This window comes from Somniosus microcephalus, chromosome 6 (genome assembly GCF_052327205.1).
Source record: "Somniosus microcephalus isolate GS21.2 chromosome 6, FLI_Smic_1.0, whole genome shotgun sequence".
NCBI lineage: Eukaryota > Metazoa > Chordata > Chondrichthyes > Squaliformes > Somniosidae > Somniosus > Somniosus microcephalus.
The window spans coordinates 6,688,347-6,710,650 of NC_140992.1; the positions used below are offsets into that span (position 1 = coordinate 6,688,347).

General features: G+C 54.0%; 1 protein-coding gene across 2 annotated transcripts in view; it reads right to left on the bottom strand.

Annotated features, from left to right (window-relative positions):
- Nucleotides 1–16,699, bottom strand: part of LOC147115408 (ski-like protein) — a 75,476-nt gene extending 58,777 nt beyond the window's left edge. The window contains exon 1 of one of the 2 annotated variants that reach the window (XM_085989657.1): nucleotides 14,323–16,699. In XM_085989657.1, the coding sequence (XP_085845783.1) occupies nucleotides 14,323–15,438 (1,116 nt within the window). In that variant the 5' untranslated portion in view covers nucleotides 15,439–16,699. The remainder of the gene's footprint in view (nucleotides 1–14,322) is intronic. The other variant, XM_085989656.1, reaches the window with a different exon arrangement.
- Between the last annotated feature and the right edge of the window lie 5,605 nt (nucleotides 16,700–22,304).

Here is a 22,304-nt window from a genome sequence, read left to right on the forward strand (position 1 = left end):
CCAATCACCCAACCTGTCCAAACCATCCTGGAGTTTCTTGGCATCCTCCTCACAGCACACACGCCCACCCAGCTTTGTGTCGTCTGCAAATTTGGAGATATTACATCTAGTTCCCTTGTCTAGATCATTAATATGTATTGTGAATAGCTGGGGTCCAAGGACCGATCCCTGCGGTACCCCACTAGTCACTGCCTGCCACTCGGAAAAAGAGCCGTTTATTCCAACTCTTTGCTTTCTGTCTGCCAACCAGTTCTCTATCCAAGTCAGTACCTTGCCCCAATCCCATGTGCCTTAACTTTACATGCTAATCTCTTATGCGGGACCTTATCAAAAGCCTTCGGAAAGTCCAAATACATCACATCCACTGGTTCTCCCTTATCTATTTTACCAGTTACATCCTCAAAAAATTCCAGTAGATTAGTCAAGCACGATTTACCCTTTGTAAATCCATATTGACTTTGTCCAAACCTGTCACTGTTTTCCAGGTGCTCTGCTATTACATCTTTTATAATGGACTCTAGCATTTTCCCCACTACCGATGTCAGGCTTACCGGTCTGTAATTCCCTGTTTTCTCTCTACCACCTTTTTTGAATAGTGGGGTAACATTAGCTACCCTCCAATCCATGGGTACTGTTACAGATTCCATCGAATGTTGGAAGATGATCAGCAATGCATCTACTATTTCTAGGGCCACTTCCTTAAGTACCCTAGGATGTAGATTATCAGGCCCTGGGGATTTATCAGCCTTCAATCCTATCAATTTCCTTAACACCACTTCCCTACAAATACTAATTTCTTTCAGTTCCTCTCTTTCATCAGACCCTATGTTCCCTGACATCTCTGGGAGGTTATTTGTGTCCTCCTTTGTGAAGACAGAACCAAAATATATATTTAATTGGTCTGCCATTTCTTTGTTCCCCATTATAAATTCCCCCGATTCTGACTGCAAGGGACCTGCGTTTGATTTCACCAATCTTTTTCTCTTCACATATCTATAAAAGCTTTTACATTCAGTTTTTATGTTCCCTGCAAGCTTACTCTCATATTCTATTTTCCCCATCTGAATTAATACCTTTGTCCTCCTTTGTTGAATCCTAAACTGCTCCCAATCCTCAGGTTTGCTGCTTTTTCTAGCCAATTTATATGTCCTCTCCTTGGATCTTATGCTGTCCCTAATTTCCCTTGTTAGCCACGGTTGAGTCACCTTTTTTGTTTTATTTTTATGCCAAACTGGGATGAACAAATTCTGTAGTTCATCCATGCGGTCTTTGAATGTTTGCCATTGCCTATCCACCGTCAACCCTTTGAGTGACATTCCCCAATCAATCCTACCCAACGCGCGCCTCAGACCATCGTAGTTTCCTTTATTTAAATTCAGGACCCTAGTCTCCGAGTCAACAACTTCATTCTCCATCTTATGAAGAATTCTATCATATGATCGCTCCGACCCAAGGGGCCTCGTACAACAAGATTGTTAATTAATCCTTTCTCGTTACGTAATACCCAGTCTAAGATGGCCTGATCTCTGGTTGGTTCCTCGACATATTGGTCCAGGAAACCATCCCGTAAACACTCCAGGAATTCCTCCTCCACAATATTGTTACTAATTTGGTTAGCCCAATTTATATGTAGATTAAAGTCACCCATGATGACTGCTGTGCCCTTATTGCACGCTTCTCTAATTTCCCTTTTAATGCCATCCCCAGCCTCCGCATTACTGTTTGGAGGTCTATATACCACTCCCACTAACGTTTTCTGCCCCTTGGTATTTCTCAGTTCTGGCCATACAGATTCCACATCACCAGAGCTAATATCCTTCCTTACAATTGTGTTAATCCCTTCTTTAACCAGCAATGCTATCCCACCTCCCTTTCCTTTTTGCCTATCTTTCCTGAATATTGAATACCCCTGGATGTTGAGTTCCCAGCCTTGGCCACCCTGGAGCCATGCTTCCGTAATCCCAATCAAATCATAATCGTTTACCTCTATTTGCGCAGCTAATTCATCCACCTTATTATGAATGTTCCTCGCATTAAGACACAAAGCCTTCAGGCTTGTTTTTTTAATGCTCCTAGACCTATTAGAATTATTATTTACTGTGGCCATGTTTGATTTAAACTGTTGATTTCTCTGACTGCCACTTTTGTTTTTCTCCTTCCTATCTTTTTCTTTTATCCTTGTTTCCCTTTCCTCTGTCCCTCTGCTGAGGTTCCCAACCCCCTGCCATTTTAGTTTAAACCCTCCCCCAGAGCACTAGCAAACAATCCCCCTAGGACATCGGTCCCGGCCCTGCCCAGATGCAAACTGTCCGGTTTGAACTGGTCCCACCTCCCCCAGAACCGGTTCCAATGTCCCAGGAATTTGAATCCCTCCCCCTCACACCATTCCTCTAGCCACGTATTCATCTGAAATATCCTTCTATTTCTACTCTGACTAGCACGTGGCACTGGTAGCAATCCTGAGATTACTACCTTTGAGGTCCTATTTTTTTTAACTTACCTAACTCCCCATATTCAGCTTTTAGGACCTCATTTTTAATGTGGAAGCAAGTCATCCTCGGTTCCGAGGGAATGCCTAAGAAGAAGTAGTGCACCACCTGGTAAACTACTGAACCATACAGAACAGCAGATTCCAGTTTTGATACCCGATCTCGACTGATTTCAGATGATGCTGCAACTGGGACCCAATGGCCTCAGCATCCCTGGGCTAGAAAGTAGAAAAAAATACACTTAAGATTCCTGCTTCTGATCGCTATCCAGTGACTGCTGCTGGAAGGCGTGCATGAAGTGACATCAGGCGTGAACAGTATCAGGCTCTGCTACAATCTCTCTACAGTAATAACTACTAATTGTCTAGGCCCAAAGAATGACCACTTTGGTGAAATTAAAGGGTAGATGGCACACATGGATCCACACCCTAGCAAAAGTCTTCAGAAGAAGAGAAGTGAAGAAAATTGGCAAAAGACCATGAAAGAAAATACAAGCGGTAAAATCCAAATTCGGACGGCAGCTGTTGATGATTCGGCTATTCCCAGTTACACCTCCTCTAGACCCATCTTTTGTTTCTTTCCTTGTCCCATTACCACCCCCTTTTGCCTCGCACCATCATCCCTTTCAGCATTCAATCTCTCCTGCCCTCCATCCCATCACAGACCTTCCCTTTTGTTCTTCCCTCCCCTCCACCTGCCTCTGAACTTGCTCAAAACCTGTTACATCTCCAACGTTTTCCAATTCTGATGAAAGATCATCGATCTGAAACATGAACTCTGTTGTTCTCTTCACAGATGCTGCCTGACCTGAGTATTTGCAGCATTTTCTGTTTTTAAATCCAAAATTATGTTTAATTTACATCTTTCGTACAAAATTTCCATTAAAACAAGTTGGATTGCTATGATTTGCCTTTAATAGAAAGATATCTATACAGTTAACGGATGTCCATCAATCACCCCTCATCCCTAGGTTTCATCCTTAAGAATGGCTGGTCCATCATCAAAGACCCTGCCCACCCCAGCCACAGTCTGTTCGCCCTCCTGCCATCTGGGAGACGCTACAGATGCATTCGCACCCGTACGACCAGATTTAGGAACAGCTTCTTTCCCAGGGCTGTCATCCTACTGAACTCCACAAATAAACTCTAAAGCCTGCACATCTGCCAATGCACTTTATTATGGTTATGTTTATGTTAATGTATTACAAGCCAAATGTATGTTGAATGTTTAAATGTCTTAATCTAAGTGTACACTCTCAGGAGCCGCAAGCCTACATTTCGTTGTACTGCACTTGTGCACTAACAATGACAATAAAAGTTGATTTGATTTGATTTTGATTTGGTCAAAGGCAGCTTGATAAAAATGTTCCGTGTAAAATGTTGCCCCTCATGAAGCTCTGTCAGGTGACCTCACGAATGGAGAATTCGGCCCGATCTCTATTCATGCTGTCTCTTCTGCAAAAATTCAGTAAGTCATCACAGGAAGAATTCTGCGCAAGGGTTTTGTTTTCCTGACTGCAGAGCTAGTTTAGGAACATTGAAAGATATCTGACTGATCAAGTGATGAGTAACTTTTAAAACATTTTCCAGTCCTGCCTAAATGTAGCATTCTTGCATAATGACTTACATCAAAGAGTATCTCATTTGAGTCAGTTTGCTATGCTTTGTAATTTCCATAGTTAAACTTGTAAACTGTTAAGACTTCTGAAAAGTTGAATAGGGGTCCCAGGATGACATGGTTCAACCCATTGTATGGTGTAATATGGTGAAGTGCAGGCTTGTGCCTCCCGTTCCCACATGGCGAGACCATAATCAGAAACATGCCGATGAATAAAGAGCTAAACATAATCTGGATTTTTTAATCAATTCCCCAGAGGGAGGATTTGGTGGAGAGTGCGAGCTGGCAGGGTGGGGATTGGTCTACCAGAAGCTGCTCTTGCATACTTCTTAGTACCAAGTTAGAGGAGCATTGGATGCCCCTGCACAAGTCACTCACTTTCTCAGCCAGGGACAGTGCATACCAATGGAAATACAGAAAGGGTAAGAGAACTACAAATACCACACATGCCAGGCGCAAAAATATTTCCTGTAAATATTAACTTCCTTGCGATCTTTTGTAAACAAGTGGTAGACATGCAAACTCAGCCATGATTAAGGCATCAGAGCAGCCGTACAAATTTATGTACCTGTGATCAGCCCTGCTCCAACTCAGTGTGACAAATTGCAAATGTGAGCCAACATCGTACTACTGTACAAAGCGAGATGGCGCACCATTAACCCACATAGTCATATCCTACTTACTGGGAGGATACCCTGAGGATAAACATAAGATTCTGAGGAGGATTGACAGGGTAGATGCTGAGAGGTTGTTTCCCCTGGGCTGGAGTCTAGAACCAGAGGTCACAGTCTCAGGATAAGGGGTCGGCCATTTAAGACTGAGACGAGGAGGAATTTCTTCACTCAGAGGGTTGTGAATCTTTGGAATTCTCTGCCCCAGAGGGCTGTGGAGGCTGAGTTACGGAGTATATTCAAGGCTGAAATAGATAGATTTTTGGACTCGAGGTATTAAGGGATATGGGGATCGGGCGGGAAAGTGGAGTTGAGGTCGAAGATCAGCCACGATCTTATTGAATGACGGAGCAGGCTCAAGGGGCCGTATGACCTACTCCTGCTCCTAATTCGTATGGGAGTGTGAAAAAGGATAACTATCGGGGTTCAAGCTGCTATACTTTTGAGCAAGTCCCCCCAGGATGATACTAACCTATGATTACAATTTCTCCATGATTTCCCCTTTTTGTGCAATTAAAATGTCCTCCTCCAGCATATTTGTTAACATTTGATAGCTTACTAAGGGAGAGGGGGTTAAATCTTAGCTCAGTGGTGAGGTGCTGTGGTACTGGTGTCAAGAAGACATGGTGTAACAACATTTTTAAAAAATGGTGGCCGCAGCAATTTAAAATCATAACACGGTAGTAAAAATTGGACTATTTCAAGGAAAATGTTGCAGCAGTAAGAATAAAATATACCAGAGACAGGAGCAGGTTACAAAAACCATTACACTTTTTAAAAAATAAAGTAAGTCAAACAACATAAAATTGAATTTCAATCATTTAATTGCAGCTTGATTACTTGAGGAATTTTAATTAAAAACAACAGCATGGTAAAACTGTTGCGAGAAAAGCATGAATGAATGGCACCACATATTGGACCGAATTGCTCAGCTCTCACATGACTGACAATCTTTCAACAGTCGACAGTAAATTGCCTACTCCAGACACAAGGAACCATGGTGGGGGGAGGGGAAGCACGACTACCATCCTCTATATGAGCTGGAAATGCCAGTGATGTCAGCAGAACCTGTATGTGTGGGGTGGGGTGGGGTGGAGGACAGATTTCAGGTAGGAGTGGGAAAGGACAGTAATGAGTCACTGGTTTCCACGTAAAAAGAAAAAAAATTTGCGGTTGTCACAGCCCTAACCACTGGATACACATCAGGCCCACAGAGATTACTTATTGACACTTGTGCTTCCTGTTCTTTTGCACTGTCAACCACAAGAACAGTTTTACACACTTACAGCACCTTCAAACACAGAGAATTACGGTATCTTCAGCCAGAACTACAAAAGCACCCACTAAAGCACTTTGGAACATCGAGGTCATGAAAGGCACCAAGCAAATGCAAGTTCTTAAAGTGACATTCCCACCACCCATGCCACTGTGTAAAAATTAACATTAATTTCACTAGGTTTGCACACCTCTCACTGTGCTTGTTCATAAAATCTACCAATGACAATCATCTGGTCATAAAAACCAACCACAATCATGCTGGTCAAAATTACAATTGTAACTTTACACCAAGTGCTCTCACCACTGGTGGGCACAGCACTTCGCCCCGTACCCCTAACTCCCCCCCCAGATTGCAGTTCATAAGCTGTGAAATTACTAATTTTAGAGTAACTATATGCAAATGAATATGAAAGGGGAAACAAAGAACGGTGATGCAAAATGTACTTAATGCTGTGGCCAAAGGTTGTGCCTTTCCTGCATGTTTTGTTACCCAACTTGTCTAATCCTCCACTGCCCACATCCTATCCTGAACAAAGTCTTGCTCCCCTACCATCATTGTGCTTACTGACCTCGATTGGACCTCCATCCCCAAACACAATGGGATAGATTTTCAACATGCCATGGTTTCGGCACCGATAACAGACACTGGTTTTACGCCCCAACGCCAAGTTGAAAATCTACCGCACTGAATTTAAAATTCTTGTCCTTATTTACAATTCCCTCCACAGTCTTGCCCCTTTCCTACATCTGCAACTTTCAGCTCTACACGTCAGTGTGTCCTGCACTCTTCCAAGAACGGCCTCCTTTACATTCCTCCTTTCCGTTCCACCACTGGCAGCTGTGCTTTCAGGCGCCTAGGTCCTACGGTGTTTTTATATTGTTGATCAGGTCAGGGGAAGAGTGGCCCATGTATACTATTCTTAGCGCAGCCTCTGCGTAACCGGCTGCAAACTCAATCCCAGTATTCAAAGGATGTGCACACACTGGCTGTCACAGTTTGTCCACACACACTGTACTGGCGTCATGATATCAGCACGTGTGTAGCCGTGGATGAGCAAAAAGCATTGCATTTAACCGGTGTGTGTGCCAGCATGCTGACAGTGACGCTGCATTATCAAGAGTGAGTGTACTGCACCTGGAACAGTGCATTTACTGAAAACACACAGTACAGCAGCAGTTAGCAAAGCCTAGCAAAAAGTGGCCTTCCAGACTGCTGTTCTTCGGTCGTACCAGCTGTCAGTCTTAACACAGCTGGCAGTCATAGACTTGGCTTGCTAACGACTAAATCTGCTTTAGACTAATAAATGGACACTGCTGCAAGCAAGAAAAATTGGATTATATTGTGCGTCACAAATGCACTGTTTCAAGCGTACACCGATAATCATTTAACTGCTTACAGTGGAATACCAAGCCTGAACAGAATCAAATAATCCAACTCAGAACAGATCCCAAAACATAACGGATTGAGCCAGCAGTCTGACTGCAGTTAGCAGCCCTATCCTGTAAGGCTGAGGTCACTAAAGTCCAAAATAAAATTTTCCACTTCCCAAATGGAAATGCATGTAAAACCAGCCTTTTAAATCAGCACTTTTCAGTAGTACAACTATAAGGGTGTGTACAATTTTCTGTATTTTCTCGACATGTTGTACCTAATGCTAGCATTTGACCAGTCAGCCACTGGTTTTGAAAACAGCTGACATATTCAGCCTCTCACAGGCAGAGCTCCAAAGTCACACAGCAAATGCAGCATAACTAGTATAATGCAGCGAGTGGTAGCCCATTTCAGAGGTTTATGGAACCAGTCACTGCATACGAAAATTAAAGCACCCCCTCCATCTGTCAGTGGCAAATCCACTCCTGCAATTACCTCTGGCCAAGCCTATCTTTGGGAAGCTTGGCCACGAAATTCAGTGAAACCAGGCTCACCAGTGAAGTCCCTTTCTTTCCAAACCAGAACCAACAAAGTACCTCTATGTAGTAAGGACATTCGGCAAAAGCAGGTTATTTAAAACAAAGCTCCTTACACAGGTCAGCAGCATATTTAACTACACAGTTTAACAGCTGAACAACAACTTGTATTTATATAGCACCTTTAACATAGTAAAACGTCCCAAGGCACTTCACTGGAGTGTTGTAAAACAAAATTTGACACCGAGCCACGTAAAGAGATATTAGGACAGGGAGCTTAGTTAAAGTAGGAGGTTTTAAGGAGCGTCTTAAGGAGGGAGGAGCGTCTTAAAGGAGGAGAGAGGCAGAGAGGTTTAGGGAGGGAATTCCGGAGCTCAGGGCCCTGGCAGCTGAAGGCACGGCCAATGGAGGAGCGATTGAAATCGGGGATGCACAAGAGGCCAGAATTGGAAGAGCGCAAATATCTTGGAGGGTTGTAGGGTAGAGGAGGGCAAGGCCATAGAGGGATTTGAAAACAAGGATGAGAATGCGAATTTTAAAATCCAGGCGTTGCTTAACCATTGTTGAGAAATGAAATATCTCAACAAAGGTACTGAAATTCAATGCACATCAGTACAATTTTTTAAGTGGGATTTACTGAGAAACAGGGGCAATAAAATTATCATGCCGCAATTTGGCACCAATCAATCACCAAGGTTACATTATAAATAACTGCTACACAATTTGTCTATTACAATGCGACAGAAATACTCCATACACTGAATGATGTTTCACCCTGTGTCCAGTGATACCATACATCCTAGACAGGCACCAACACAGGCCTCAAGTTCAGCTACAACACTGAACAGCAAGACAGACCTGAGCAACTGAGAGCAGTTCAGAAATAGGCTAGACAACATGACGGTGATTCCAATTAGACTCATGGCTTGAACAGAACCATTCTCAGACATTACATACTTTTGTTGCAGTTGCTGTAATTATTACTAGAAATTCTCAGATCAATGTTCACCATATGGATCATCCAAGGACAGAAAGTAAAATGGACTTGCACCACAGTAAATGGTTTGTGAATTGTTCCAGTTACCATCGTCAGCAAATGCAATGCTGGCTAACAAAAAAATCCAACAGTATTTTGCTACTTTACTCTCGTTAAACTGAATCCTACAGACGACAGTTAGTGTAAGCAGATCCTCAAATTCTGAAGAAAATTACTACTGTCTTTATACTTAAATAAAGTCAATGTAACCACAATTTAGGGCTTCAGCAGACTAAGGGAATGCCACTGTGGACCACTAAAGAAAGATTTCAATTTTGCTTCGTGCAAACTTCATCATAAAGCAGTCCCATTCAAGAAAATAAAACATCAGCTGAGCAATCAATTTGAACTCAGCAACTGATCCAAGAACCGCTCAGTGGGAAGCTGTATCTGGGAGCTAAAACAATCATTGCTGATGCGTCTTTCTGATGTTTCTAGTTTAATAATGAGCTCACCGGTAGTTTATTTTGATAGGCGTTTGAAACATTTTCAGAAGCCATTTTGTCTATCCATGAATGCTAATCATGAAGTACTGCAGCTGCACTTGCAGGGGGCTTCACAGCACTTGTTCCACTTGTTTTCTTTAGTCACTAATAAATCCAACAGGGAATTCAGGAGAAACTTTTATTGCCCAGAGAGTGGGGAGAATGTGAAACTCACTACCACAGGGAGTGGTTGAGGTGAATAGCATCGATCTATTTGAGGGGAAACTAGATAGGTATTGAGGGAGGCATTGAGGGAGAAAGGAATAGAAGGATATAGAATCATAGACATTTAAGGCACAGAAGGAGGCCATTCGGCTAATCGTGTCTGTGCCAGACGAAAAAGAGCTATCGAGCCTAATCCCACTTTCCAGCTCTTGGTCCGTAGCCCTGTAGGTTACGGCACTTCAAGTGCATATCCAAGTACTTTGTAAATGTGATGAGGGTTTCTGCCTCGACCACCCTTTCAGGCAATGAATTCCAGACCCCCACCACCCTCTGGGTGAAAATATTTCTCAACTCCCCTCTAATCCTTCGAACAATTACTTTAAATCTATGCCCCCTGGTTATTGACAACTCTGCTAAGGGAAATAGATCCTTCCTATCCACTCTATCTAGGCCCCTCATAATTTTATACATGCTGATATGATTTGATGAAGAGGGGTGGGAGGAGGCTCATGTGGAGCATAAACACCGGCACGGACCAGTTCTGCTGAATGGACGGTTTGTGTGCTTCACATTCTATGTAAGTAACTTCCAAAGAACCCTTTTCAAATATCACCATACTCTGTCTAACATCAAAGAAACATTTTAGTACACAGCATTAGAAATAACATGCTGGTCAGCAATTACAGAAAAATATAGAATGGAGAATTCTTGAGACACTGCAGTCACAGTTCTCCCAAACTCAAGCAGAAGATATTTTTTCAACCTCACAGACACCTTGGAATATCCTTGCACACAGCCTAGAATCTGTAGACCCAGTGGGGGGAAAAATCTATATCTGAAGTCCAAAGAGCACAAAAAATATATTTATTTCAGCACATTTTATTTCATTATATTCAAGATATTAATGGGATTGGTTGAAGGCCTGTCTCAGGAAAAATGCTTCTTTCATACTGTTGACTCTTAATTGCGATCAGTGGGCAACGGTCTCCCGCGAGTGAACAAACCAATAGGCGAGGCGAATCCAGGACAAAGAGTGTTTGAAGACCAGGACCTCAAACCCAGCACTAAGCTCATGGTCTACAGGGCAGCAGTGATACCCGCCCTGCTGTATGCCTCAGAGACATGGACCATGTACAGCAGGCACCTCAAAGCACTGGAGAGGTACCACCAACGCTGCGTCCGCAAGATCCTGCAAATCCATTGGCAGGATAGGCGCACCAACGTCAGTGTTCTCGCTCAGGCCAACACCCCAGCATTGAAGCTTTGACCAGGCTCGATCAGCTCCGATGGACGAGTCACATTGTCCGCATGCCCGATACGAGACTCCCAAAACAAGCGCTCTACTCGGAGCTCCGGCACGGCAAGAGAGCCCCAGGTGGGCAGAGGAAACGCTTCAAGGACACCCTCAAAACCTCCTTGAAAAAGTGTAACATCCCCACCAACACCTGGGAATCCCTGGCTCAAGACTGCACAAAGTGGAGGAGAAGCATCCGGGAAGGCGCCGAACACCTCGAGTCTCTTCGCCGGGAGCAAGCGAAAGCCAAGCGCAGGCAGCGCAAGGAGCGCACGTCAACCCAAGCACCCCACCCACCCACCCCTTCAACCACCGTCTGCCCCACCTGTGAGAGACTGTAGGTCCCACATTGGACTCATCAATCACCTGAGGACTCATTTTTAAATGTGGAAGCAAGTCATCCTCGGTTCCGAGGGACTTCCTAAGAGGCGAGGCGAATCCAGGATAAATATACAGAAGCAGCATTTATATAAAACACACAAAAAAATTGTGTCATTTTAAGTAAACTGAAATCCACAGATTTGTGGTCCACGAGGTAAGCTACTGGCCCACTCATTACAAAAGTGAGCTTGCATGTCCAATAGTGCTTCTAAACTTCAACTCAAGGCACTACACACTTCTGATTTTTAAAGTTCTTATCCTCATTTTAAAATCTCTCCATGGCCTCGCCCCTCCCCACCTCTAATGTCCTCCAGCCCCACAACCCTCCGCGATCTCTGCACTCCTCTAATTCTGGTCTCTTGCGCATCCCTGATTTTCATCGCTCCACCATTGGTGGCCGTGCCTTCAGCCGCCAAGGCCCCAAGCTCTGGAATTCCCTCCCTAAATCTCTCCGCCTCTCTCTCCTCCTTTAAGACGCTCCTTAAAACCTACCTCTTTGACTAAGTCTGCCCCAATATCTCCTTATGTGGCTCAGTGTCAAATGTTGCTTGATAATTGCTCCTGTGAAGCACCTTGGGATATTTTACTATGTTAATGACGCTATATAAATACAAGTTGTTGTTGTCCTGTAAACCTCTGTAGCCACAGTTTATTTTTCAGCCCAAAGGAGTCAGTGTGCAATGTTTACAAAACATCTGGGTCCAATGTCAAGCAGACTTAGGAATAGCTTCTTCATGTTATACAGTCATGTGCATTCTTCATGTATCTCTCCAAATGGGCAACCCCACCATGTTTTATACTACTGTAAACCATAGGCTCCTCCCCAACCTCCATGTTTGTGCTCATCAAGGTGAAAAATGTGTGTGTTGGAATTCAAAAAAGGTGGTAGAGAGAAAACGGGGAATTATAGGCCGGTAAGCCTGACATCGGTAGTGGGGAAAATGCTAGAGTCCATTATAAAAGATGTAATAGCAGAGCACTTGGAAAACAGTGACAGGATCGGACAAAGTCAACATGGATTTACAAAAGGTAAATCGTGCTTGACTAATCTACTGGAATTTTTTGAGGATGTAACTGGTAGAATAGATAAGGGAGAACCAGTGGATGTGGTGTATTTGGACTTTCAGAAGGCTTTCGATAAGGTCCCGCATAAGAGATTAGCGTGTAAAGTTAAGGCACATGGGATTGGGGGTAAGGTATTGACTTGGATAAAAAACTGGTTGGCAGACAGGAAGCAAAGAGTTGGAATAAACGGCTCTTTTTCCGAGTGGCAGGCAGTGACTAGTGGGGTACCGCAGGGATCGGTCCTAGGACCCCAGCTATTCACAATATATATAAATGACCTAGACGAGGGAACTAGATGTAATATCTCCAAGTTTGCAGATGACACAAAGCTGGGTGGGCATGTGTGCTGTGAGGAGGATGCCGAGAAACTCCAGCATGATTTGGACAGGTTGGGTGATTGGGCAGAAGGATGGCAGATGCAGTATAATGTGGATAAATGCAAGGTTACCAGACTGATATCTGGGATGGCAGGAATGACATAAGAGGAGAGATTGGGTCGATTGGGCTTATACTCGCTGGAGTTTAGAAGAATAAGAGGGGATCTCATTGAAACTTATAAAATTCTAACAGGACTAGACAGACTAGATGCAGGAAGGATGTTCCTGATGGCGGGGGAGTCCAGAACCAGGGGTCACAGTCTAAGGATAAGGGGTAAGCCATTTAGGACAGAGATGCGGAGGAATTTCTTCACCCAGAGAGTGGTGAACCTGTGGAATTCTCTACCACAGAAGGCAGTGGAGGCCAATTCATTAAATATATTCAAGAAGGAGTTAGATATATTTCTTAAGGCTAAAGGGATCAAGGGATATGGGGAGAAGGCAGGGACAGGTTACTGAATTTGGATGATCAGCTATGATCTCATTGAATGGCGGAGCAGGCTCGAGGGGCCGAATGGCCTACTCCTGCTCCTATCTTCTATGTTTCTGTGAAATGAAACTCTTCCCATTTCAAGTACCCACAGTCAGCATCAAGCACTCCCAGGTCAGGTATAACACAATCAGATGCAAAGTCAATATCCCAGCCTCTACTCTGCCCAAATATGCCTCAGCCCCAACCTCAACAGAGCACCTGCAACTGCACCCATGTGACATTTGGTTTTCCATTTCCCACACCAGTAATCCTGTGGTTTCGGAGTGAGATTGACAGGTTAGGGCCAGTTTTGCGCCGATGCTCACTGGGAACTGGAGCATCCAAAGATGTGCGGAATAACAACAGAAAATGCTGGAAAAACTCAGCAGGTCAGGCAACATCCGTGGAGAGAAATTTGAGTTGACGTTTCGGGTTGGACCCTTCTTCAAAACCCTAACCCTAACATGTGCGGGTTAGGTTGATTTGGCTATGATAAAATTGACCCTTAGTGTTAGGGGATTAAATACGTGGGGTTACGGGGATAGGGTGGGATATGTGTCGGTGCAGGCTCGATGGGCCGAAATGGCCTCTATCTGCACTGTGGGGATTCTGTGATTCTGTGACTATCCAATCTCTTTGCACAAAGGACCCTTCAGTCAGCAGGAGGAGACGACTTTCGTCCCGTCAGTCTGGGCCGGGTTTGAACTTGCATTTAGGGTTAGGGTTAGAGGTGAAAGGCCAGTGTCTGTACTGCTGCATCACCCAGTTCACACACACAACAGATTTATGTCATCTTAGAAAAAGGAAAAGACTAGCATTTATACAGCACTGTTCACAGCCTCAGGATGTCCCAAAGTACTTTACAGCCAATGTAGTACTTTTGGAGTGTAGTCACTGTTGTAATGTCAGGAAACACAGCAGACAATTTGTGCACAGCAAGCTCCCACAAACAGCAATGTGATAGTGACCAGAAAATCTATTTTAGTGATGGTGGTTGAGCGACAAATGTTGGCCAGGAAATACTTGCTCAAAAGTTATTTATATCATTAGCAAAGTTAACCTTGAAGTCAAATTTGGAACTTACCTTTGCAAGCATTCTTTTCTGCTGGTTATTGAAGTTGAACCTCTCTTTCATTTCTTCCAGATATTGCTGCAAGAACTTTTCATCAGATGTTTCTGCATATTTACGGCTCAGCTGCATGTAGCAGCGCCACTTGGCTGAATCAAAGCCCCAGTGGCAGGTTCTCTTATCTGGAGACCTGTGCGAATGCAGCACAAACTTCGGGGGAGAAAACAACATGTGGCAGTCCAGACACTGAATGCAGGCGGCGTCAGGGTGGTTGTAAAATTGGGGCGCAAATAAACCTTGGCATTTCCCAAGACACCAATGTTCCACCTCAAAGCTGAAGCCAGTGTTCTGTAGCTGGGCACGGCAAGCCTTGCCAGGGAGTTTGTTGGCGTCTGGGGGGAGGATGCCTGGATGAACCAGGGCGTTACATAACCTCTGAGCATCAGTCTGGGTTATAAGTCCACAAGATGGAGCATTGAAAGGCAAGATGCCCAGGACCTTGAGAATCTGGAGCTGTTCTGCTGCACATCTTGAGCAGTAAATGTACAATTCATCACAGACAGTGTTGATCTGTTGAAGAGAGAAATCTCGAAGCACTGAATTTAGGACCTGTGGTAAACATAGCCTCTTCTCCCCGCCAACCATGAAGCACGAGATGGTCTCTCCCTCCAGTAACGTGTGAGTGAGCTCGGTTGAACTGTCCGAGGGTATAAGCAGTGGTCCTGGCAGCACTGGGGGTGACGTCATGGGTACAAGCCCTCCTGGTGACATACACTCTTGGGAACAACGGGCCGAGAATGTTGCTGGCCCACCTAGGGAGCTCTGACTGCTCAAGTGGAACTGTGCCAATGTGTGTTTGAGGGCAGGGTTAAGGTCCAATGGACGAACACCTGACAACAGGCATGTTTTGGGCACACCCATGTCTGTGTGTACTGTCTCCTCCACTCCAAGGCCCTGCCCACTTTCCTGCTTCACTCCTAGAGTTTTGAGCACATTTGTAATTCTGCCATCCAATTCCTTTCCTGTGTTCTTTCTCTCTCCCACTCCATCACACACAGGCTCTTTTTTCACCATTATGTCACCCAAGGTTACTGCATCCATCAGTCTCAAAGCTCCTTTTACACTTGCCATCGTTGCTGGGAAAACTGCCAGATGATGTGCGTTTTTTTAAAAATTTACAGCCACAATTTTAGATTAAACGGCTTTCTCCTACAAAATCAGCACACAATTATGTTCTGTGAGCATTTCATCACGTTATAGTCACACATCACTGAAAAAGACTGGAATGCCGTGAACAATTTCTCAATAATCTCTATGTCACCAAGTTACTTAAGGCTTCCACATTTATACTTCTCTGTCGAATTAATCCAATCTGCACAGTGCCGAGTTTTACAGTCCCATTCCGCTCACAATATTCAGACTTGAAGACCACACACACACTCTGCTCAGCAGGTGGCGAACCAACCTGTCCTCATTTGAAATTTCTCAGCACTGATTTGATCTTGATCATCCGCCAGATGGGAGGAAACACACCTTCTAAACCAGCAAGCACTTGGATCACTAGGGTTCACGTGGGATGTGCCAAATGCAAAGTCTTCTCAAATCGCCAATCTTCTCTGCCTTCCTTTTCACAACTGGATGTGAGCGCACTTCAACCCGAAGCACAACCTCTGCGGCTCACTGAAGACCGGCATTGGGCTCCTTATATTCGAAAGGGGGTGAGAGAAAAAAAGGAACAGGACCCCACAGTAGCTGTACTCTCCCGAATAAAGATGATTTTCCCCCCTCACTCCGCTCTCCCTGTGGCAGGCTCAATGTCCCGAGTGTCTGCGGGCTGAACCCTCGGCCCGGGTCAGCCCCGAGCTGTTGGTTGACGACGGCGCTCCAGGAGCGGTTGGTTCCCGCTGCGGATCAGAGCGCGCCCGGGAGGAGGAGGAGGGCCGGGGGGAGGATGGCCGGCTGACAGCCCGGCGCCTCCCTGTCGATATAATGCCGAGTGAGTGAGGAGCCGGGAGCCGCCGCCCGGTCTGACTGAGGGGAGGCCGGCCGTCCGCCCGGGACTGTTGGCGCTCGAGCGCCGCCGCCGCTTCACGCTAAAAAAAAAACACGCTCCCGCTCTGGAGTCTCCCGGCCCGGCCTCTCTGCCTGCGGTTTGCTCTGCTCTGGAGTCTCCCGGCCTGGCCTCTCTGCCCGCGGTCTGGTCTGCTCTGGTGTGGCCCGGCCTCTCTGCCCGCGGTCTGGTCTGGTCCGGCCCGGCCTCTCTGCCCGCGGTCTGCTCTGCTCTGGTGTGGCCCGGCCTCTCTGCCCGCGGTCTGCTCTGCTCTGGTGTGGTCCGCCCCGGCCCGGCGCCGCTCTGTCTGTCTCGCCGCCGCCGCCTGACACTTGCTGACGTCACCGCCGCGCGCAAAGCGCCGACGTCAGCGTCGCCCACGCACGAAACGCTCACGTCAGACGACCGGGCCCTGCGCGCCGCGTCATCCAGCCCGTGGGCGTGTTTTTTAAATTTAAAGGGACAACCACACTGTGACAAGCGCAAGAGCAATGTCCCAAAGAAAAACCCCACTGGGTCGGTCACAGCTGGAGCACCGCCTACGGTTCAGGAAAGAGGTCATTGCACTATAGAGAGGGTACACAGTAGATTTACGAGGATGTTACACAAAGAAAGAAAGACGTTTTAAAAAGAAAGAACTTCTACAGCAACTTTCACAACCACCAGATGGCTCAAAGCAGTTTACAGCTAATGAAGTACATACAAACATAGAAGATAGCAGGAGTAGGCCATTCGGCCCCTCGAGCCTGTTCCGCAATTCAATGAGATCATGGCTGATCATCCAAATTCAGTACCTTGTCGCTGCTTTCTCCCCATATCCCTTGATCTCTTTAGCCTTAAGAACTATATCCAACTCCGTCTTGAATATATTTAACTAGCTGGAGTGCCCGGTGGTGCCGAAGGTTTTTTGAGGGCATGTTGTTGTTGGAAGAGAGAGAGCGACTGGGGGGGGAGAGAGCGACTGGGGTGGGGGGGAGAGAGCGACTGGGGTGGGGGGGAGAGAGCGACTGGGGTGGGGGGGGGAGAGAGCGACTGGGGTGGGGGGGAGAGAGCGACTGGGGGGGGGTGGGGGGGAGAGAGCGACTGGGGGGGGGTGGGGGGGAGAGAGCGACTGGGGGGGGGTGGGGGGGGAGAGAGCGACTGGGGGGGTGGGGGGGGAGAGAGCGACTGGGGGGGGTGGGGGGGGAGAGAGCGACTGGGGGGGGTGGGGGGGAGAGAGCGACTGGGGGGGGTGGGGGGGAGATAGCGACTGGGGGGGGTGGGGGGGAGAGAGCGACTGGGGGGGGGTGGGGGGGAGAGAGCGACTGGGGGGGTGGGGGGGAGAGAGCGACTGGGGGGGGTGGGGGGGAGAGAGCGACTGGGGGGGTGGGGGGGAGAGAGCGACTGGGGGGGGTGGGGGGGAGAGAGCGACTGGGGGGGGTGGGGGGGAGATAGCGACTGGGGGGGGGTGGGGGGGAGAGAGCGACTGGGGGGGGGTGGGGGGGAGAGAGCGACTGGGGGGGGTGGGGGGGAGAGAGCGACTGGGGGGGGTGGGGGGGGAGAGAGCGACTGGGGGGGGTGGGGGGGGAGAGAGCGACTGGGGGGGGGGTGGGGGGGGGAGAGAGCGACTGGGGGGGGTGGGGGGGAGAGAGCGACGGGGGGGTGGGGAGAGAGCGGCGGGGGGGTGGGAGAGAGCGGCGGGGGGGGTGGGGAGAGAGCGGCGGGGGGGTGGGGAGAGAGCGGCGGGGGGGGTGGGGAGAGAGCGGCGGGGGGGTGGGGAGAGAGCGGCGGGGGGGTGGGGAGAGAGCGGCGGGGGGGGTGGGGAGAGAGCGGCGGGGGGGTGGGGAGAGAGCGGCGGGGGGGTGGGGAGACAGCGGCGGGGGGGTGGGGAGAGAGCGGCGGGGGGGGTGGGGGAGAGAGCGGCGGGGGGGGTGGGGAGAGAGCGGCGGGGGGGGGTGGGGAGAGAGCGGCGGGGGGGGTGGGGAGAGAGCGGCGGGGGGGGTGGGGAGAGAGCGGCGGGGGGGGTGGGGAGAGAGCGGCGGGGGGGGTGGGGAGAGAGCGGCGGGGGGGGGTGGGGAGAGAGCGGCGGGGGGGGGTGGGGAGAGAGCGGCGGGGGGGGTGGGGAGAGAGCGGCGGGGGGGGGAGGGGGGGGGGTGGGGAGAGAGCGGCGGGGGGGGTGGGGAGAGAGCGGCGGGGGGGGGTGGGGAGAGAGCGGCGGGGGGGGGTGGGGAGAGAGCGGCGGGGGGGGTGGGGAGAGAGCGGCGGGGGGGGTGGGGAGAGAGCGGCGGGGGGGGTGGGGAGAGAGCGGCGGGGGGGGTGGGGAGAGAGCGGCGGGGGGGGTGGGGAGAGAGCGGCGGGGGGGGTGGGGAGAGAGCGGCGGGGGGGGTGGGGAGAGAGCGGCGGGGGGGGGTGGGGAGAGAGCGGCGGGGGGGGTGGGGAGAGAGCGGCGGGGGGGTGGGAGAGAGCGGCGGGGGGGGTGGGGAGAGAGCGGCGGGGGGGGTGGGGAGAGAGCGGCGGGGGGGGTGGGGAGAGAGCGGCGGGGGGGTGGGGAGAGAGCGGCGGGGGGGGTGGGGAGAGAGCGGCGGGGGGGGTGGGGAGAGAGCGGCGGGGGGGGTGGGGAGAGAGCGGCGGGGGGGGTGGGGAGAGAGCGGCGGGGGGGGTGGGGAGAGAGCGGCGGGGGGGGTGGGGAGAGAGCGGCGGGGGGGGTGGGGAGAGAGCGGCGGGGGGGGTGGGGAGAGAGCGGCGGGGGGGGGTGGGGAGAGAGCGGCGGGGGGGGTGGGGAGAGAGCGGCGGGGGGGGTGGGGAGAGAGCGGCGGGGGGGGTGGGGAGAGAGCGGCGGGGGGGGTGGGGAGAGAGCGGCGGGGGGGGTGGGGAGAGAGCGGCGGGGGGGGTGGGGAGAGCGCGGCGGGGGGGGTGGGGAGAGCGCGGCGGGGGGGGTGGGGAGAGCGCGGCGGGGGGGGTGGGGAGAGCGCGGCGGGGGGGTGGGGAGAGCGCGGCGGGGGGGTGGGGAGAGCGCGGCGGGGGGGTGGGGAGAGCGCGGCGGGGGGGTGGGGAGAGCGCGGCGGGGGGGTGGGGAGAGCGCGGCGGGGGGGGTGGGGAGAGCGCGGCCGGGGGGGTGGGGAGAGCGCGGCGGGGGGGTGGGGAGAGCGCGGCGGGGGGGTGGGGAGAGCGCGGCGGGGGGGTGGGGAGAGCGCGGCGGGGGGGTGGGGAGAGCGGCGGGGGGTGGGGAGAGCGCGGCGGGGGGGTGGGGAGAGCGCGGCGGGGGGGTGGGGAGAGCGCGGCGGGGGGGTGGGGGAGAGCGCGGCGGGGGGGGTGGGGAGAGCGCGGCGGGGGGGTGGGGAGAGCGCGGCGGGGGGGGTGGGGAGAGCGCGGCGGGGGGGTGGGGAGAGCGCGGCGGGGGGGTGGGGAGAGCGCGGCGGGGGGGTGGGGAGAGCGCGGCGGGGGGGGTGGGGAGAGCGCGGCGGGGGGGTGGGGAGAGCGCGGCGGGGGGGTGGGGAGAGCGCGGCGGGGGGGTGGGGAGAGCGCGGCGGGGGGGGTGGGGAGAGCGCGGCGGGGGGGTGGGGAGAGCGCGGCGGGGGGGTGGGGAGAGCGCGGCGGGGGGGTGGGGAGAGCGCGGCGGGGGGGTGGGGAGAGCGCGGCGGGGGGGTGGGGAGAGCGCGGCGGGGGGGTGGGGGAGAGCGCGGCGGGGGGGTGGGGAGAGCGCGGCGGGGGGGTGGGGAGAGCGCGGCGGGGGGGGTGGGGAGAGCGCGGGCGGGGGGGTGGGGAGAGCGCGGCGGGGGGGTGGGGAGAGCGCGGCGGGGGGGTGGGGAGAGCGCGGCGGGGGGGTGGGGAGAGCGCGGCGGGGGGGTGGGGAGAGCGCGGCGGGGGGGTGGGGAGAGCGCGGCGGGGGGGTGGGGAGAGCGCGGCGGGGGGGTGGGGAGAGCGCGGCGGGGGGGTGGGGAGAGCGCGGCGGGGGGGTGGGGAGAGCGCGGCGGGGGGGTGGGGAGAGGGCGGCGGGGGGGTGGGGAGAGCGCGGCGGGGGGGTGGGGAGAGGGCGGCGGGGGGGTGGGGAGAGCGGCGGCGGGGGGGTGGGGAGAGGGCGGCGGGGGGGTGGGGAGAGGGCGGCGGGGGGGTGGGGAGAGGGCGGCGGGGGGGTGGGGAGAGGGCGGCGGGGGGGTGGGGAGAGGGCGGCGGGGGGGTGGGGATGAGGGCGGCGGGGGGGTGGGGAGAGGGCGGCGGGGGGGGTGGGGAGAGGGCGGCGGGGGGGGTGGGGAGAGGGCGGCGGGGGGGTGGGGAGAGGGCGGCGGGGGGGTGGGGAGAGGGCGGCGGGGGGGTGGGGAGAGGGCGGCGGGGGGGTGGGGAGAGGGCGGCGGGGGGGCGGGGTGGGGAGAGGGCGGCGGGGCCGGTGGGGAGAGGGCGGCGGGGCGGGTGGGGAGAGGGCGGCGGGGCGGTGGGGAGAGGGCGGCGGGGGGGTGGGGAGAGGGCGGCGGGGGGGTGGGGAGAGGGCGGCGGGGGGGTGGGGAGAGGGCGGCGGGGGGGTGGGGAGAGGGCGGCGGGGGGGGTGGGGAGAGGGCGGCGGGGGGGTGGGGAGAGGGCGGCGGGGGGGTGGGGAGAGGGCGGCGGGGGGGTGGGGAGAGGGCGGCGGGGGGGTGGGGAGAGGGCGGCGGGGGGGTGGGGAGAGGGCGACTGGGGGGGGTGGGGGGGAGAGAGCGACTGGGGGGGGGTGGGGGGGGAGAGAGCGACTGGGGGGGGGTGGGGGGGGAGAGAGCGACTGGGGGGGGGTGGGGGGGAGAGAGCGACTGGGGGGGGGTGGGGGGGGAGAGAGCGACTGGGGGGGGGTGGGGGGGGAGAGCGCGACTGGGGGGGGTGGGGGGGGAGAGAGCGACTGGGGGGGGGTGGGGGGGGAGAGAGCGACTGGGGGGGGGTGGGAGCGACTGGGGGGGGTGGGGGGGGAGAGAGCGACTTGGGGGGGGGAGAGGGCGAGTTGGGGGGGGGGGAAGAGGGCGGCGGCGGGTGGGGAGAGGGCGGCGGGGGGGTGGGGAGAGGGCGGCGGGGGGGTGGGGAGAGGGCGGCGGGGGGTGGGGAGAGGGCGGCGGGGGGTGGGGAGAGGGCGGCGGGGGGGTGGGGAGAGGGCGGCGGGGGGGTGGGGAGAGGGCGGCGGGGGGGTGGGGAGAGGGCGGCGGGGGGGTGGGGAGAGGGCGGCGGGGGGGTGGGGGAGAGGGCGGCGGGGGGGTGGGGAGAGGGCGGCGGGGGGGTGGGGAGAGGGCGGCGGGGGGGTGGGGAGAGGGCGGCGGGGGGGGTGGGGAGAGGGCGGCGGGGGGGTGGGGAGAGGGCGGCGGGGGGGTGGGGAGAGGGCGGCGGGGGGGTGGGGAGAGGGCGGCGGGGGGGTGGGGAGAGGGCGGCGGGGGGGTGGGGAGAGGGCGGCGGGGGGGTGGGGAGAGGGCGGCGGGGGGGTGGGGAGAGGGCGGCGGGGGGGTGGGGAGAGGGCGGCGGGGGGGGTGGGGAGAGGGCGGCGGGGGGGGTGGGGAGAGGGCGGCGGGGGGGGTGGGGAGAGGGCGGCGGGGGGGTGGGGGAGAGGGCGGCGGGGGGGTGGGGAGAGGGCGGCGGGGGGGTGGGGAGAGGGCGGCGGGGGGGTGGGGGAGAGGGCGGCGGGGGGGTGGGGAGAGAGCGGCGGGGGGGTGGGGAGAGAGCGGCGGGGGGGTGGGGAGAGAGCGGCGGGGGGGTGGGGAGAGAGCGGCGGGGGGGTGGGAGAGAGCGGCGGGGGGGTGGGGAGAGAGCGGCGGGGGGGTGGGGAGAGAGCGGCGGGGGGGTGGGGAGAGAGCGGCGGGGGGGTGGGGAGAGAGCGGCGGGGGGGTGGGGAGAGAGCGGCGGGGGGGTGGGGAGAGAGCGGCGGGGGGGTGGGGAGAGAGCGGCGGGGGGGGTGGGGAGAGAGCGGCGGGGGGGTGGGGAGAGAGCGGCGGGGGGGTGGGGAGAGAGCGGCGGGGGGGGT